The sequence below is a fragment of the Centroberyx affinis genome, unplaced genomic scaffold (assembly GCF_046629955.1).
Source record: "Centroberyx affinis isolate AG114_WGS23_722 - 3 ecotype Tasmania unplaced genomic scaffold, CSIRO-AGI_Caff_v1 ptg000063l_1, whole genome shotgun sequence".
Lineage (NCBI taxonomy): Eukaryota > Metazoa > Chordata > Actinopteri > Beryciformes > Berycidae > Centroberyx > Centroberyx affinis.
This window is the reverse complement of record NW_027278774.1, coordinates 548,011-560,804: the sequence shown is the minus strand read 5'-3', so window position 1 is coordinate 560,804 and position 12,794 is coordinate 548,011. Positions and strand designations below refer to the sequence as shown.

The 12,794-nt window shown below is 52.5% G+C and overlaps 1 protein-coding gene across 1 annotated transcript; it reads right to left on the bottom strand.

Moving 5' to 3' along the window:
* Positions 1 to 1,058: 1,058 nt before the first annotated feature.
* LOC139644667 (GATA zinc finger domain-containing protein 14-like) lies at positions 1,059 to 12,056 on the bottom strand. Its single transcript, XM_071520123.1, has 14 exons — positions 12,034 to 12,056; positions 11,536 to 11,993; positions 11,323 to 11,490; positions 11,006 to 11,132; positions 10,402 to 10,922; positions 9,925 to 10,356; positions 9,378 to 9,821; positions 8,988 to 9,209; positions 7,395 to 7,853; positions 6,525 to 6,827; positions 6,304 to 6,322; positions 5,959 to 6,145; positions 5,337 to 5,458; positions 1,059 to 1,155 (listed from the first exon to the last, which is right to left on the bottom strand). Exons 1-14 carry the CDS (start codon positions 12,054 to 12,056, stop codon positions 1,059 to 1,061), a joined length of 3,582 nt encoding a protein of 1,193 aa, XP_071376224.1.
* Positions 12,057 to 12,794: the final 738 nt, after the last annotated feature.

Here is a 12,794-nt window from a genome sequence, read left to right as displayed (position 1 = left end):
ATTGCTTTAATTTCATTTTTTTGTATATGATCCATAATGTGTAGTGTCCTTCGTATATTGTCTTGTGTTTGGCGTTGTTGTATAAAACCTGTCTGATCATTATGTATGTGTGGGCAGGAACTCTTCTAATCGTCTGGCCATGATAGAGGTAAATAATCTATAATCTATATTAAGAACAGATATTGGTCTAAATGACCCACATTCCATTTTATCCTTGCCTTCTTTTGGTATAGCTGAGATTATCGCCTCCCTCCAGCTGGGTGGCGTTTGTGCCTTTTTTAAAACCCAGTTCAGTGTGGAGAGTATAACAGGTGTTAACTCATTTTTAAATTCCAAGGCTGGGGTCTCTACTAGATGACCCTGGGCTGAGCTAGAGGAAACGTCTAGCTGTGGGGGAAAGCCTCTCCTCCCATGTATACATGGGAGGAATTACTCTCATTTAGATGGGGAAAAAGGAGTGAATGCAAATAAAAATATAGCCGAAAGCGGCGATTGAGGGGTCCAAGCACAATTTGATAAGACAGACAGATAGATAAAACATTATAGAAGGTAGAAAGACACACACAAAAAATAACATGTTGTGAAGTTCAGACATGCAGTCTAACACCGGCTTTTGTGTTGGCCCGTGACTTCTGTCAAGTTCATCTTTTCATATGGTCATTTGTCCAAAAATTAGAAACTTAAGACATTATGTTTAGTTATCACAAGCTTAGTGGTGTGAGACAGCATTACCCACGGGATTTGAACCCACAATCTTTTTTCAGAATCAGAATCAGAATCAGAATCAAGTTTATTGCCAAGTAAGTTTTCACAGTACAAGGAATTTGCTTTGGTATGGAGGTGCATACAATAAACATAAACGTGGAGAAAAATAATAAAATGAAATAAAAATAATAATAATAATAATAATAAAACAAAAATATAATACAAATATAATAAGAAATATAAAAATATGTACAATAATGTATATGTGCAATATAACTGTTATGGGTATGTGCAAAATATTTACCATAGCATGTGCAAAGGTATGGAGTATAGGGGGGGGATAAGGGTCTGTGTCAGTGGGGGTCCCGGGGCTTGTTGATGAGGGCAGCTGCAGACGGGAAGAAACTGTTCTTGTGGTGTGAGGTTTTGGTCCTGATGGACTGCAGCCTCCTGCCAGAGGGGAGCGTTTCAAAAAGTTTGTGTCCAGGGTGGGAGGGGTCAGCCACAATCTTTCCTGCTCACCTCAGGGTCCTGGAGGCGTACAGGTCCTGGAGGGAAGGTAGATTGCAGCCAATCACCTTCTCAGCGGAGCGAATGATACGCTGCAGTCTGCAGTCTTTTGCATGGTAGACCTATTCATTAACCATTAGGCTACTGAGTCCACTGGGGGGCAATGGAGGGAGCACAAAAAAATAGGGCCAAGTAATGAGACTGTCCAAGCTATAGGCTATTTAGAGCCTTAGAGTATTTTAACTATGGTCAACTATGGTTACAATACCACCAAATGTTGCATGCTACCTCAGAATTGACCTGTGCATAGATGTACCAAATTTGTTTAAGGTAGGCCAACAACTTCCTGACTTAGGCCAGTTTTTTTATATTAGGCCTTGCCTACAAATTTTGAAAGCCAGTTGTAGCAAAACGGTATGGACTATCAAAAAACTGCTCGATAACTTTTGTGCAGGACAGTCCAGACATGCTGTGAGCGAAAATTGGTGAAGATTGGACAAAATATGTATGAGAAGCGAAAAAACTGTTTTGGACAAAATTCAACATGGTGGAAAACCTTGTGGGCTGAAATGGGAGTGGCCTACAGGATAGATGCAACTTGGCCCAAGGAATCCAGCAATCAAGGAATTTTGTTCCTATGATCTACAGTCACCGAGTTATGGCCTTTTAAAATTTGAAATGTTGCTATAGCGCCCCCTATAGGCGAAATGACACCAATTTTTTTTAAATTAGCTCAGACTACATACCTGCACACGTGTACCAAGTTTGGTTACCATAGGACAATGTTATGGCAATTTTTGTGAAATAGGCCCCATCCACGACAGTTGGCCAAAATTTGATAGTCCACACCGTTTTCATATAATCGACTTCCAAACTGCCCAATAACTTTTGTGCAGGACAGTCCAGACATGCTGTCACAGATTTGGTGACGATTGGACAAAATTTGTAGGAGTAGCGAAAAAACTGTTTTGGACAAAATTCAAAATGGCGGAAACTCTAGTCAGGCAGAAATGGGCGGGCCTATATGGATGGATGCAGAATGAACCAAGGAATCCAGGGAAAGTGGGATTTTGATTGTGGCCCATACGGTTCAGAAGTTATAGGCCAAAACGTAAAGTTGCTTGTTACAGCGCCACCATGAGGCCAATTGACTTGGGTTTCGTTGCCTGAGTAGCGGCTGAGACTTTCGACGTATCTGACAAGTTTGGTCACTGTAGCTCTTACAGTTTCTGAGATCCAGATACATTTAGGGCAGAAGAAGAAGAAGAAGAAGAAGAAGTGGAATAACAATAATCCGAACAAAAACAATAGGGTTCCCAGCACTTTGTGCTGGGACCCCTAAAAAAATAAAATAATATAGCACCGTCTAGTTTCGATTCTGTGTAGTTTACCAGCACTTTTAAAGTTAGTCAGAACTTATAGCTCTTCTGGAGGGGATGAGTGCTGTCTTCTGAAAGCTTGCAATCTCTCCTTGATATTCCTCTGTCGCTCCTCTCCCGTCCCCCGCTGTCTCGGTCCTCCAACCGCTTCCCAAGCGGAGTGAGATAGCTGCTCAGCTAGGCTCCCCCTTGGTGTGATCACACTGACAATCAGTCCTCTGCCCTTCGTGTCTGTAGTCGCCTCCTTCACTGTCTGGTATAGCCGAGTCCCGTCCTCATAGAACACTCTCAGTTTAGCAGGGAAAAGTCTGGAAGCGGATCTTGCTCTGCTTTAACACTCGTTTCGCTTCAGAATATTCCTTACGCTTCTGAAGGACTGCTGGGGGGTAGTCTTGATTGAATTATATTGGCTTCCCATTCAAAAACACCTTCTTCTTTCCCCAAGCCTTGCGCAGCATCTCTTCTTTGATTTTGTATCAGAGGAATCTGATTGTTATTGACCGCGGCTTGTCTTCCCTGTCCCCGGATAGCAGGGTCTCGGGGCGAGGGCCCGGTGTGCTCTCTCGATGTCAAGCTCTGTAGTTGGGGGAATCTCCAGCGTGTCCCGTAGTAACTTTTCCACAAACTCCACCATAGACGACCCCTCCGCTCCTTCGGGAACATTATATATCCTTATATTGTCCCGTCGAGATCTCCCTTCTTGGTCGAGTAGTTTATTTTCTTGTTGACTTATCACTTTTATCATCTTGCTTAGCACCTGTTCCATGTTTTGAACACGATCTTCCACCATTTCAACGTGTCTCTGCCTCCGCTATTTTTTGATTAACGTTAGTGAGCTCGGATTTAATATCGTTTAGTTGTTGTTTTGTGTCTTTGCGAAAGTCCCGTATCTCCTCCAAAACTTTTGTTAAACTTGCAGGATCATTTGGGTGAGGGTTAGCTTCGCCATCTTGTGCCTGTGTGGGAGAGCTGTTCTCTGTGTTTTCTTCATTTGCAGGCTCTTCAACGGTGCTTTTTTTGTTACCATCCTTTTTTCCCATTCTTGCCCCGCTTGCCAGTCCAAATATTTATCAAGAAATTTTGTATTTGACGGTTTTTGCGGGACGAAGTAAGTATTTTTCAGGAGGAGCTATTATTTTAGGCTGCCATTCAGGATGGTGACGTCACCGGATGGATTTTCACATTTCCAAAACACTTTGGGGGAAAAAAATGATCTGAATAATTTAGTGGAAAATCTGTTGGATCCAGTGTGTAAAAGTGTCTTTAGTCAACCAAGTTTTAGTCAACATTTGGTTTAAATAGTACCACCATTTGGTTTAAAAAGTACTATCATTTAGTTGTTTTTTTTTAAATATCAACAACACTGAAATGTAGTCAGCCAATCAGCAGCCATGGAACACTCAAACGTTGTCAGCTCAGCCAATAAGAAGTGATGTAACACCTGCCTATAGTCAGCTCAGCCAATCAGAAATCGTGTAACACTAGCTGTAGTCAGCTCAGCCAATAAGAGGTCATGTAACACCTGCCTGTAGTCAGCTCAGCCAATCAGAAGTCATGTAACACTCGCCTGTCCTCAGCTCAGCCAATCAGAAGTCATATAACACTAGCCTGTAGTGAGTTCAACCAATCAGTAGGGTTGTCGCGGTGGGCGGTGTTACCGGTAGCATACGGTCTTGGAGTCCACACTGGTGTTATTAGCCCCACACCGGGAATACCGTTATTTTGTATTTTGTAAAATAAAAGCACATATTCAGAGCTTTCATGTTCAAGTTAGGCTACTAAATGATAAATGGACATACTAAAAACATACTGATCATTAATATCTGATCACTAATATGACAGATTAGGATAAATAGGATTAATTAATTGTCCTTACCTAGTGACAGTAATGTGTCCAGTACAATCCAATGGGAGCCTAAAGAAGGGCAATATGCCAGAATCTGACCTGCACTCACATTAACTCTGAGTGTTGAGCAGTGTTATAAATCTCTGATTAAAAAGTGTTACGTTTACAAATGCCGTTAATACAGTTTGGAGAGGAATTTTAAGTTTCACTTTCATTGTGGTGACGCTGAATTTGCTAGCGCTTAGACCCCCCTAGTGGCGACAGGCGGTATAACCGGTATGGCCAGTGTTGAGGAGGCAAATGACACCGGTGTCAAAATGGCACCACCATGACAACTCTACCAATCAGCAGCCATGTAACAATAGCGTGTAGTCAGCTCAGCCAATCAGAAGTCATGTAACACCTGCCTATAGTCAGCTAAGCCAATTAGCAGTCATGTAACACTAGACTGTAGTCAGTTTAGCCAATCAGCAGCCGTGTAACACGCAAATGTAGTCAGCTCAGCCAATCAGAAGTCATGTAACAACTGCCTGTAGTCAGCTCAGCTAATCAGAAGTCATGTAACACTAGCCTGTAGTCAGCTCAGCTAATCAGAATTCATGTAACACTAGCCTGTAGTCAGCTCAGCCAATCAGCAGCGATGTAAATGTCAAATGTAGTCAGCTCAGCCAAACAGGAGTCATGAGAAACCACAAAAAAGGTGTTTTGAAACTGTTTAGTATGACTTTTACTTTGGCTGGTGGGAGATGGTCACAGCTGACTGGTGCAGGGGTTGCGGATGATAATTAACAGTCCAATGGCCACCAGCACAAAGAAACTCATGAGCCGCGCCGTCTTGCAGTGTTGGTGGATGAATGAAATGTATGTTTGAGGATATGGATAATGCAGAAAAGAACAGAACGTGGCGCTGGGAGAGTGTCTCCACCGCTTCTGAGTGGGAGCAGGTCTTATACCCCAGGGAACACTGGCCAGGTGCTCCCAGTTGCTCTGATGGCTCCCAACTCTGCCCCACCAGAACCTGCAAGCATACAGCAGACACGCCCTGGCAGAGGGAGTTGGGGCCGTCACAGTATTTAAACAATGCATAAACATCTGTAAATATCCGAAATATGCACGAGAAGTCCATATGCACAAGATAATGCTTTATTTTTGTTGTATACCCCATCATCTCACAATACAGTATTATCTCATGAGAAAACTTTTGTTGTGATAAAAAAAACAGTCATGACAACTACACTACTTTTGTTTTGTCGCGATAATGAGAAAGTTGTTACCTTGACAAAAGAAAAAAAGTTTTATGCATATCGTCTATGGACTGCCGTAGCAATAGCTTCATTAATGATATTTGTATTGGACTAGTGGGTGTAGTTGCAGTAGTGGTAGCATTTTACTAGGAGAAGTTGTAGTAGTGAGGGATTTATTTTGTTGAAAGCAGCAATACTCTTATAAGTAGTCTCATCATTACACAGTAGGGAGCACCCAAAAATAAATTACACACATTACTCATTTGACACACACGTCGTGGTGGTGGTGGTGGGAGCCGCAGTCGTCGTAGTGGTGGGAGCCACGGTCGTCGTGGTGGGAGCCGCAGTTGTCGTCGTGGTGGGAGCCGCGGTCGTCGTAGTGGGAGCCGCGGTCGTCGTAGTGGGAGCCGCAGTAGTCGTCGTTGTGGTTGTTGGAGCCACAGTCGTCGTCGTGGTGGGAGCTGCGGTCGTCGTAGTGGGAGCCACAGTCGTCATGGTGGGAGATGCAGTAGTGGTGGTTGTTGGAGCCGTAGTAGTCGTCGTGGTGGGAACCGTGGTGGTGGTTGTTGGAGCCACAGTTGTTGTCGTGGTGGGAGCCACGGTGGTGGTTGTTGGAGACGCAGTCGTCGTGGTGGGAGCTGCGGTCGTCGTAGTGGGAGCCACAGTCGTCATGGTGGGAGATGCAGTAGTGGTGGTTGTTGGAGCCGTAGTAGTCGTCGTGGTGGGAACCGTGGTGGTGGTTGTTGGAGCCACAGTTGTTGTCGTGGTGGGAGCCACGGTGGTGGTTGTTGGAGACGCAGTCGTCGTGGTGGGAGCCTCAGTCGTCGTGGTGGGAGCTGCAGTGGTGGTGGTTGTTGGAGCCGCAGTCGTCGTCGTGGTGGGAGCCGCGGTCGTCGTAGTGGGAGCCGCAGTAGTCGTCGTGGTGGTTGTTGGAGCCACAGTCGTCGTCGTGGTGGGAGCTGCGGTCGTCGTAGTGGGAGCCACAGTCGTCATGGTGGGAGCTGCAGTAGTGGTGGTTGTTGGAGCCGCAGTAGTCGTCGTGGTGGGAGATGCAGTAGTGGTGGTTGTTGGAGCCGCAGTAGTCGTCGTGGTGGGTGCCACGGTGGTGGTTGTTGGAGCCACATTCGTCGTCGTGGTGGGAGCCTGAGTCGTCGTGGGAGCTGCAGTGGTGGTGGTTGTTGGAGCCGCAGTAGTCGTCGTGGTGGTTGTTGGAGCCACAGTCGTCGTCGTGGTGGGAGCCACGGTTGTGGTTGTTGGAGCCGCAGTAGTCATCGTGGTGGGAGCCACTGTTGTTGTTGTTGGAGCCACAGTTGTTGTCGTGGTGGGAGCCACGGTGGTGGTTGTTGGAGCCGCAGTCGTAGTGGTGGGAGCCTCAGTCGTCGTGGTGGGAGCTGCAGTGGTGGTGGTTGTTGGAGCCGCAGTCGTCGTGGTGGGAGCCTCAGTCGTCGTGGTGGGAGCTGCAGTGGTGGTGGTTGTTGGAGCCGCAGTCGTCGTCGTGGTGGGAGCCACTGTTGTTGTTGTCGGAGCCGCAGTCGTCGTCGTGGGAGGGGCAGTAGTGGTTGTTGTTGGAGCAGCAGTCGTCGTGGTGGGAGCTGCAGTGGTGACGGTTGTTGGAGCCGCAGTCGTAGTGGTGGGAGGGGCAGTAGTGGTTGTTGTTGGAGCCATAGTCGTCGTCGTGGTGGGAGCCGCAGTTGTCGTAGTGGGATCAACGGTGGTGGTAGTTGGAGCCGCAGTCGTCGTCGTGGTGGGAGATGCAGTAGTGGTGGTTGTTGTAGCCGCAGCAGTCGTCGTGGTGGGCGCCACGGTGGTGGTTGTTGGAGCCACAGTCGTCGTCGTGGTGGGAGCCACAGTCGTCGTGGTGGGAGCCGCAGTTGTCGTCGTGGTGGGAGCCGCGGTCGTCGTAGTGGGAGCCGCGGTCGTCGTAGTGGGAGCCGCAGTAGTCGTCGTGGTGGTTGTTGGAGCCACAGTCGTCGTCGTGGTGGGAGCTGCGGTCGTCGTAGTGGGAGCCACAGTCGTCATGGTGGGAGCTGCAGTAGTGGTGGTTGTTGGAGCCGCAGTAGTCGTCGTGGTGGGAGATGCAGTAGTGGTGGTTGTTGGAGCCGCAGTAGTCGTCGTGGTGGGCGCCACGGTGGTGGTTGTTGGAGACACATTCGTCGTCGTGGTGGGAGCCTGAGTCGTCGTGGGAGCCGCAGTAGTCGTCGTGGTGGTTGTTGGAGCCACAGTCGTCGTCGTGGTGGGAGCCACGGTTGTGGTTGTTGGAGCCGCAGTAGTCATCGTGGTGGGAGCCACTGTTGTTGTTGGAGCCACAGTTGTTGTCGTGGTGGGAGCCACGGTGGTGGTTGTTGGAGCCGCAGTCGTAGTGGTGGGAGCCTCAGTCGTCGTGGTGGGAGCTGCAGTGGTGGTGGTTGTTGGAGCCGCAGTCGTCGTGGTGGGAGCCTCAGTCGTCGTGGTGGGAGCTGCAGTGGTGGTGGTTGTTGGAGCCGCAGTCGTCGTCGTGGTGGGAGCCACTTTTGTTGTTGTTGTCGGAGCCGCAGTCGTCGTCGTGGGAGCTGCAGTGGTGGTGGTTGCTGGAGATGCAGTCGTTGTAGTGGGAGCGGCAGTAGTGGTTGTTGTTGGAGCAGCAGTCGTCGTCGTGGTGGGAGCCACAGTGGTGGTTGTTGGAGCCACAGTCGTCGTCGTGGTGGGAGCCTCAGTCGTTGTGGTGGGAGCTGCAGCGGTGGTTGTTGGAGCCGCAGTAGTCGTCGTGGTGGTTGTTGGAGCCACAGTCGTCGTCGTGGTGGGAGCCACGGTTGTGGTTGTTGGAGCCGCAGTAGTCGTCGTGGTGGGAGCTGCAGTGGTGGTGGTTGTTGGAGCCGCAGTCGTCGTGGTGGGAGCCTCAGTCGTCGTGGTGGGAGCTGCAGTGGTGGTGGTTGTTGGAGCCGCAGTAGTCGTCGTGGTGGTTGTTGGAGCCACAGTCGTCGTCGTGGTGGGAGCCACGGTTGTGGTTGTTGGAGCCGCAGTAGTCGTCGTGGTGGGAGCTGCAGTGGTGGTGGTTGTTGGAGCCGCAGTCGTCGTGGTGGGAGCCTCAGTCGTCCTGGTGGGAGCTGCAGTGGTGGTGGTTGTTGGAGCCGCAGTAGTCGTCGTGGTGGTTGTTGGAGCCGCAGTCGACGTGGTGGGAGCTGCAGTGGTGGTGGTTGTTGGAGCCGCAGTCGTCGTGGTGGGAGGGGCAGTAGTGGTTGTTGTTGGAGCAGCAGTCGTCGTCGTGGTGGGAGCTGCAGTGGTGGTGGTGGTTGGAACCACAGTCGTCGTCGTGGTGGGAGCCACGGTTGTGGTTGTTGGAGCCGCAGTCGTCGTCGTGGTGGGAGCCACTGTTGTTATTGTTGGAGCCGCAGTCGTTGTCGTGGTGGGAGATGCAGTAGTGGTGGTTGTTGGAGCCGTAGTAGTCGTCGTGGTGGGAATCGTGGTGGTGGTTGTTGGAGCCACATTTGTTGTCGTGGTGGGAGCCACGGTGGTGGTTGTTGGAGCCGCAGTCGTCGTGGTGGGAGCCTCAGTCGTCGTGGTGGGAGCTGCAGTGGTGGTGGTTGTTGGAGCCGCAGTCGTCGTGGTGGGAGGGGCAGTAGTGGTTGTTGTTGGAGCAGCAGTCGTCGTCGTGGTGGTTGTTGGAGCCACAGTCGTCGTGGTGGGAGCTGCAGTGGTGGTGGTTGTTGGAGCCGCAGTAGTCGTCGTGGTGGTTGTTGGAGCCACAGTCGTCGTCGTGGTGGGAGCCACGGTTGTGGTTGTTGTTGGAGCCACAGTCGTCGTCATGGTGGGAGCCGCAGTTGTCGTAGTGGGAGCCACGGTGGTGGTAGTTGGAGCCGCAGTAGTCGTCGTGGTGGGAGATGCAGTAGTCGTCGTGGTGGTTGTTGGAGCCACAGTCGTCGTTGTGGTGGGAGCCACTGTTGTTGTTGGAGCCGCAGTCGTTTTTCGTGGTGGGAGATGCAGTAGTGGTGGTTGTTGGAGCCACAGTCGTCATGGTGGGAGGGCCAGTAGTGGTTGTTGTTGGAGCCACAATCGTCGTCGTGGTGGGAGCCGCAGTTGTCGTCATGGTGGGCGCCACGGTGTTGGTTGTTGGAGCCACAGTCGTCGTCGTGGTGGGAGCCTCAGTCGTCGTGGTGGGAGCTGCAGTGGTGGTGGTTGTTGGAGCCGCAGTAGTCGTCGTGGTGGTTGTTGGAGCCACAGTCGTCGTCGTGGTGGGAGCCACGGTTGTGGTTGTTGGAGACGCAGTAGTCGTCGTGGTGGGAGCCACTGTTGTTGTTGTTGGAGCCACAGTTGTTGTCGTGGTGGGAGCCACGGTGGTGGCTGTTGCAGCCGCAGTCGTCGTGGTGGGAGCCGCAGTCGTCGTGGTGGGAGCTGCAGTGGTGGTGGTTGTTGGAGCCGCAGTCGTCGTGGTGGGAGGGGCAGTAGTGGTTGTTGTTGGAGCAGTAGTCGTCGTCGTGGTGGGAGCTGCAGTGGTGGTGGTTGTTAGAGCCGCAGTAGTCGTCGTGGTAGTTGTTGGAGCCACAGTCGTCGTCGTGGTGGGAGCCATGGTTGTGGTTGTTGGAGCCGCAGTAGTCGTCGTGGTGGAAGCCACTGTTGTTGTTGTTGGAACCACAGTTGTTGTCGTGGTGGGAGCCACGGTGGTGGTTGTTGGAGCCGCAGTCGTCGTGGTGGGAGCCTCAGTCGTCGTGGTGGGAGCTGCAGTGGTGGTGGTTGTTGGAGCCGCAGTCGTCGTGGTGGGAGGGGCAGTAGTGGTTGTTGTTGGAGCAGCAGTCGTCGTCGTGGTGGGAGCTGCAGTGGTGGTGGTTGTTGGAGCCGCAGTAGTCGTCGTGGTAGTTGTTGGAGCCACAGTCGTCGTCGTGGTGGGAGCCACGGTTGTGGTTGTTGGAGCCGCAGTAGTCGTCGTGGTGGGAGCCACTGTTGTTGTTGTTGGAGCCACAGTTGTTGTCGTAGTGGGGGCCACGGTGGTGGTTGTTGGAGCCGCAGTCATCGTGGTGGGAGCCACAGACGTCGTGGTGGGAGCAGCAGTCGTCGTGGTGGGAGATGCAGTGGTGGTGGTTGTTGGAGACACAGTTGTTGTGGTGGGAGCGGCAGTAGTGGTTGTTGTTGGAGCAGCAGTCGTCGTCGTGGTGGGAGATGCAGTAGTGGTGGTTGTTGGAGCCGTAGTAGTCGTCGTGGTGGGAGCCACTGTTGTTGTTGTTGGAGACGCAGTCGTTGTGGTGGGAGCGGCAGTAGTGGTTGTTGCTGGAGCAGCAGTCCTCGTCGTGGTGGGAGCCACGGTGGTGGTTGTTGGAGCCGCAGTCGTCGTCGTGGTAGGAGCCACAGACGTCGTGGTGGGAGCAGCAGTCGTCGTGGTGGGAGATGCAGTGGTGGTGGTTGTTGGAGACGCAGTCGTTGTGGTGGGATCAGCAGTAGTGGTTGTTGTTGGAGCAGCAGTCGTTATCGTGGTGGGAGCTGCAGTGGTGGTGGTTGTTGGAGCCGCAGTAGTCGTCGTGGTGGTTGTTGGAGCCACAGTCGTCGTCGTGGTGGGAGCCACAGTTGTGGTTGTTGGAGCCGCAGTAGTCGTCGTGGTGGGAGCCACTGTTGTTGTTGTTGGAGCCGCAGTCGTCGTGGTGGGAGCCTCAGTCGTCGTGGTGGGAGCTGCAGTGGTGGTGGTTGTTGGAGCCGCAGTTGTCGTGGTGGGAGGGGCAGTAGTGGTTGTTGTTGGAGCAGCAGTCGTCGTCGTGGTGGGAGCTGCAGTGGTGGTGGTTGTTGGAGCCGCAGTAGTAGTCGTGGTGGTTGTTGGAGCCACAGTCGTCGTCGTGGTGGGAGCCTCAGTCGTGGTGGTGGGAGCTGCAGTGGTGGTGGTTGTTGGAGCCGCAGTAGTCGTCGTGGTGGTTGTTGGAGCCACAGTCGTCGTCGTGGTGGGAGCCACAGTTGTGGTTGTTGGAGCCGCAGTAGTCGTGGTGGTGGGAGCAACTGTTGTTGATGTTGGAGCCACAGTTGTCGTGGTGGGAGCCACGGTGGTGGTTGTTGGAGCCGCAGTCGTCGTGGTGGGAGGGGCAGTAGTGGTTGTTGTTGGAGCAGCAGTCGTCGTCGTGGTGGGAGCTGCAGTGGTGGTGGTTGTTAGAGCCGCAGTAGTCGTCGTGGTGGTTGTTGGAGCCACAGTCGTCGTCGTGGTGGGAGCCATGGTTGTGGTTGTTGGAGCCGCAGTAGTCGTCGTGGTGGGACCCACTGTTGTTGTTGTTGGAGCCACAGTTGTTGTCGTGGTGGGAACCACGGTGGTGGTTGTTGGAGCCGCAGTCGTCGTGGTGGGAGCTGCAGTGGTGGTGGTTGCTGGAGCCGCAGTAGTCGTCGTGGTGGTTGTTGGAGCCACAGTCGTCGTCGTGGTGGAGCCATGGTTGTGGTTGTTGGAGCCGCAGTAGTCGTCGTGGTGGGAGCCACTGTTGTTGTTGTTGGAGCCGCAGTCGTTGTCGTGGTGGGAGCCACTGTTGTTGTTGTTGGAGCCGCAGTCGTTGTCGTGGTGGGAGATGCAGTAGTGGTGGTTGTCGGAGCCGCTGTCGTCGTGGTGGGAGCCTCAGTCGTCATGGTGGGAGCTGCAGGGGTGGTGGTTGTTGGAGCCGCAGTCGTCGTGGTGGGAGGGGCAGTAGTGGTTGTTGTTGGAGCAGCAGTCGTCGTCGTGGTGGGAGCATCAGTTGTCGTGGTGGGAGCTGCAGTGGTGGTGGTTGTTGGAGCCGCAGTCGTCGTGGTGGGAGGGGCAGTAGTGGTTGTTGTTGGAGCAGCAGTCGTCGTCGTGGTGGGAGCTGCAGTGGTGGTGGTTGTTGGAGCCGCAGTAGTAGTCGTGGTGGTTGTTGGAGCCACAGTCGTCGTCGTGGTGGGAGCATCAGTTGTCGTGGTGGGAGCTGCAGTGGTGGTGGTTGTTGGAGCCGCAGTAGTCGTCGTGGTGGTTGTTGGAGCCACAGTCGTCGTCGTGGTGGGAGCCACAGTTGTGGTTGTTGGAGCCGCAGTAGTCGCCGTGGTGGGAGCCACTGTTGTTGATGTTGGAGCCACAGTTGTTGTCGTGGTGGGAGCCACGGTGGTGGTTGTTGGAGCCGCAGTCGTCGTGGTGGGAGCTGCAGTGGTGGTGGTTGTTGGAGC

What these genes read in the sequence shown, in the direction of transcription:
- LOC139644667 (XM_071520123.1), bottom strand. Translation starts at nt 12,056, where the DNA reads ATGGCTCCACCACGACGACGACT. An exon ending in CTCCAACAACCACCACCACT is followed by an intron (nt 11,133 to 11,322) that starts GCAGCTCCCACC and finishes CCACCACTGCAG; the next exon opens with CTCCCACCACGATAACGACT. An exon ending in CTCCCACCACGACGACTGCG is followed by an intron (nt 10,357 to 10,401) that starts GCTCCAACAACC and finishes ACGACGACTGAG; the next exon opens with GCTCCCACCACGACGACTGC.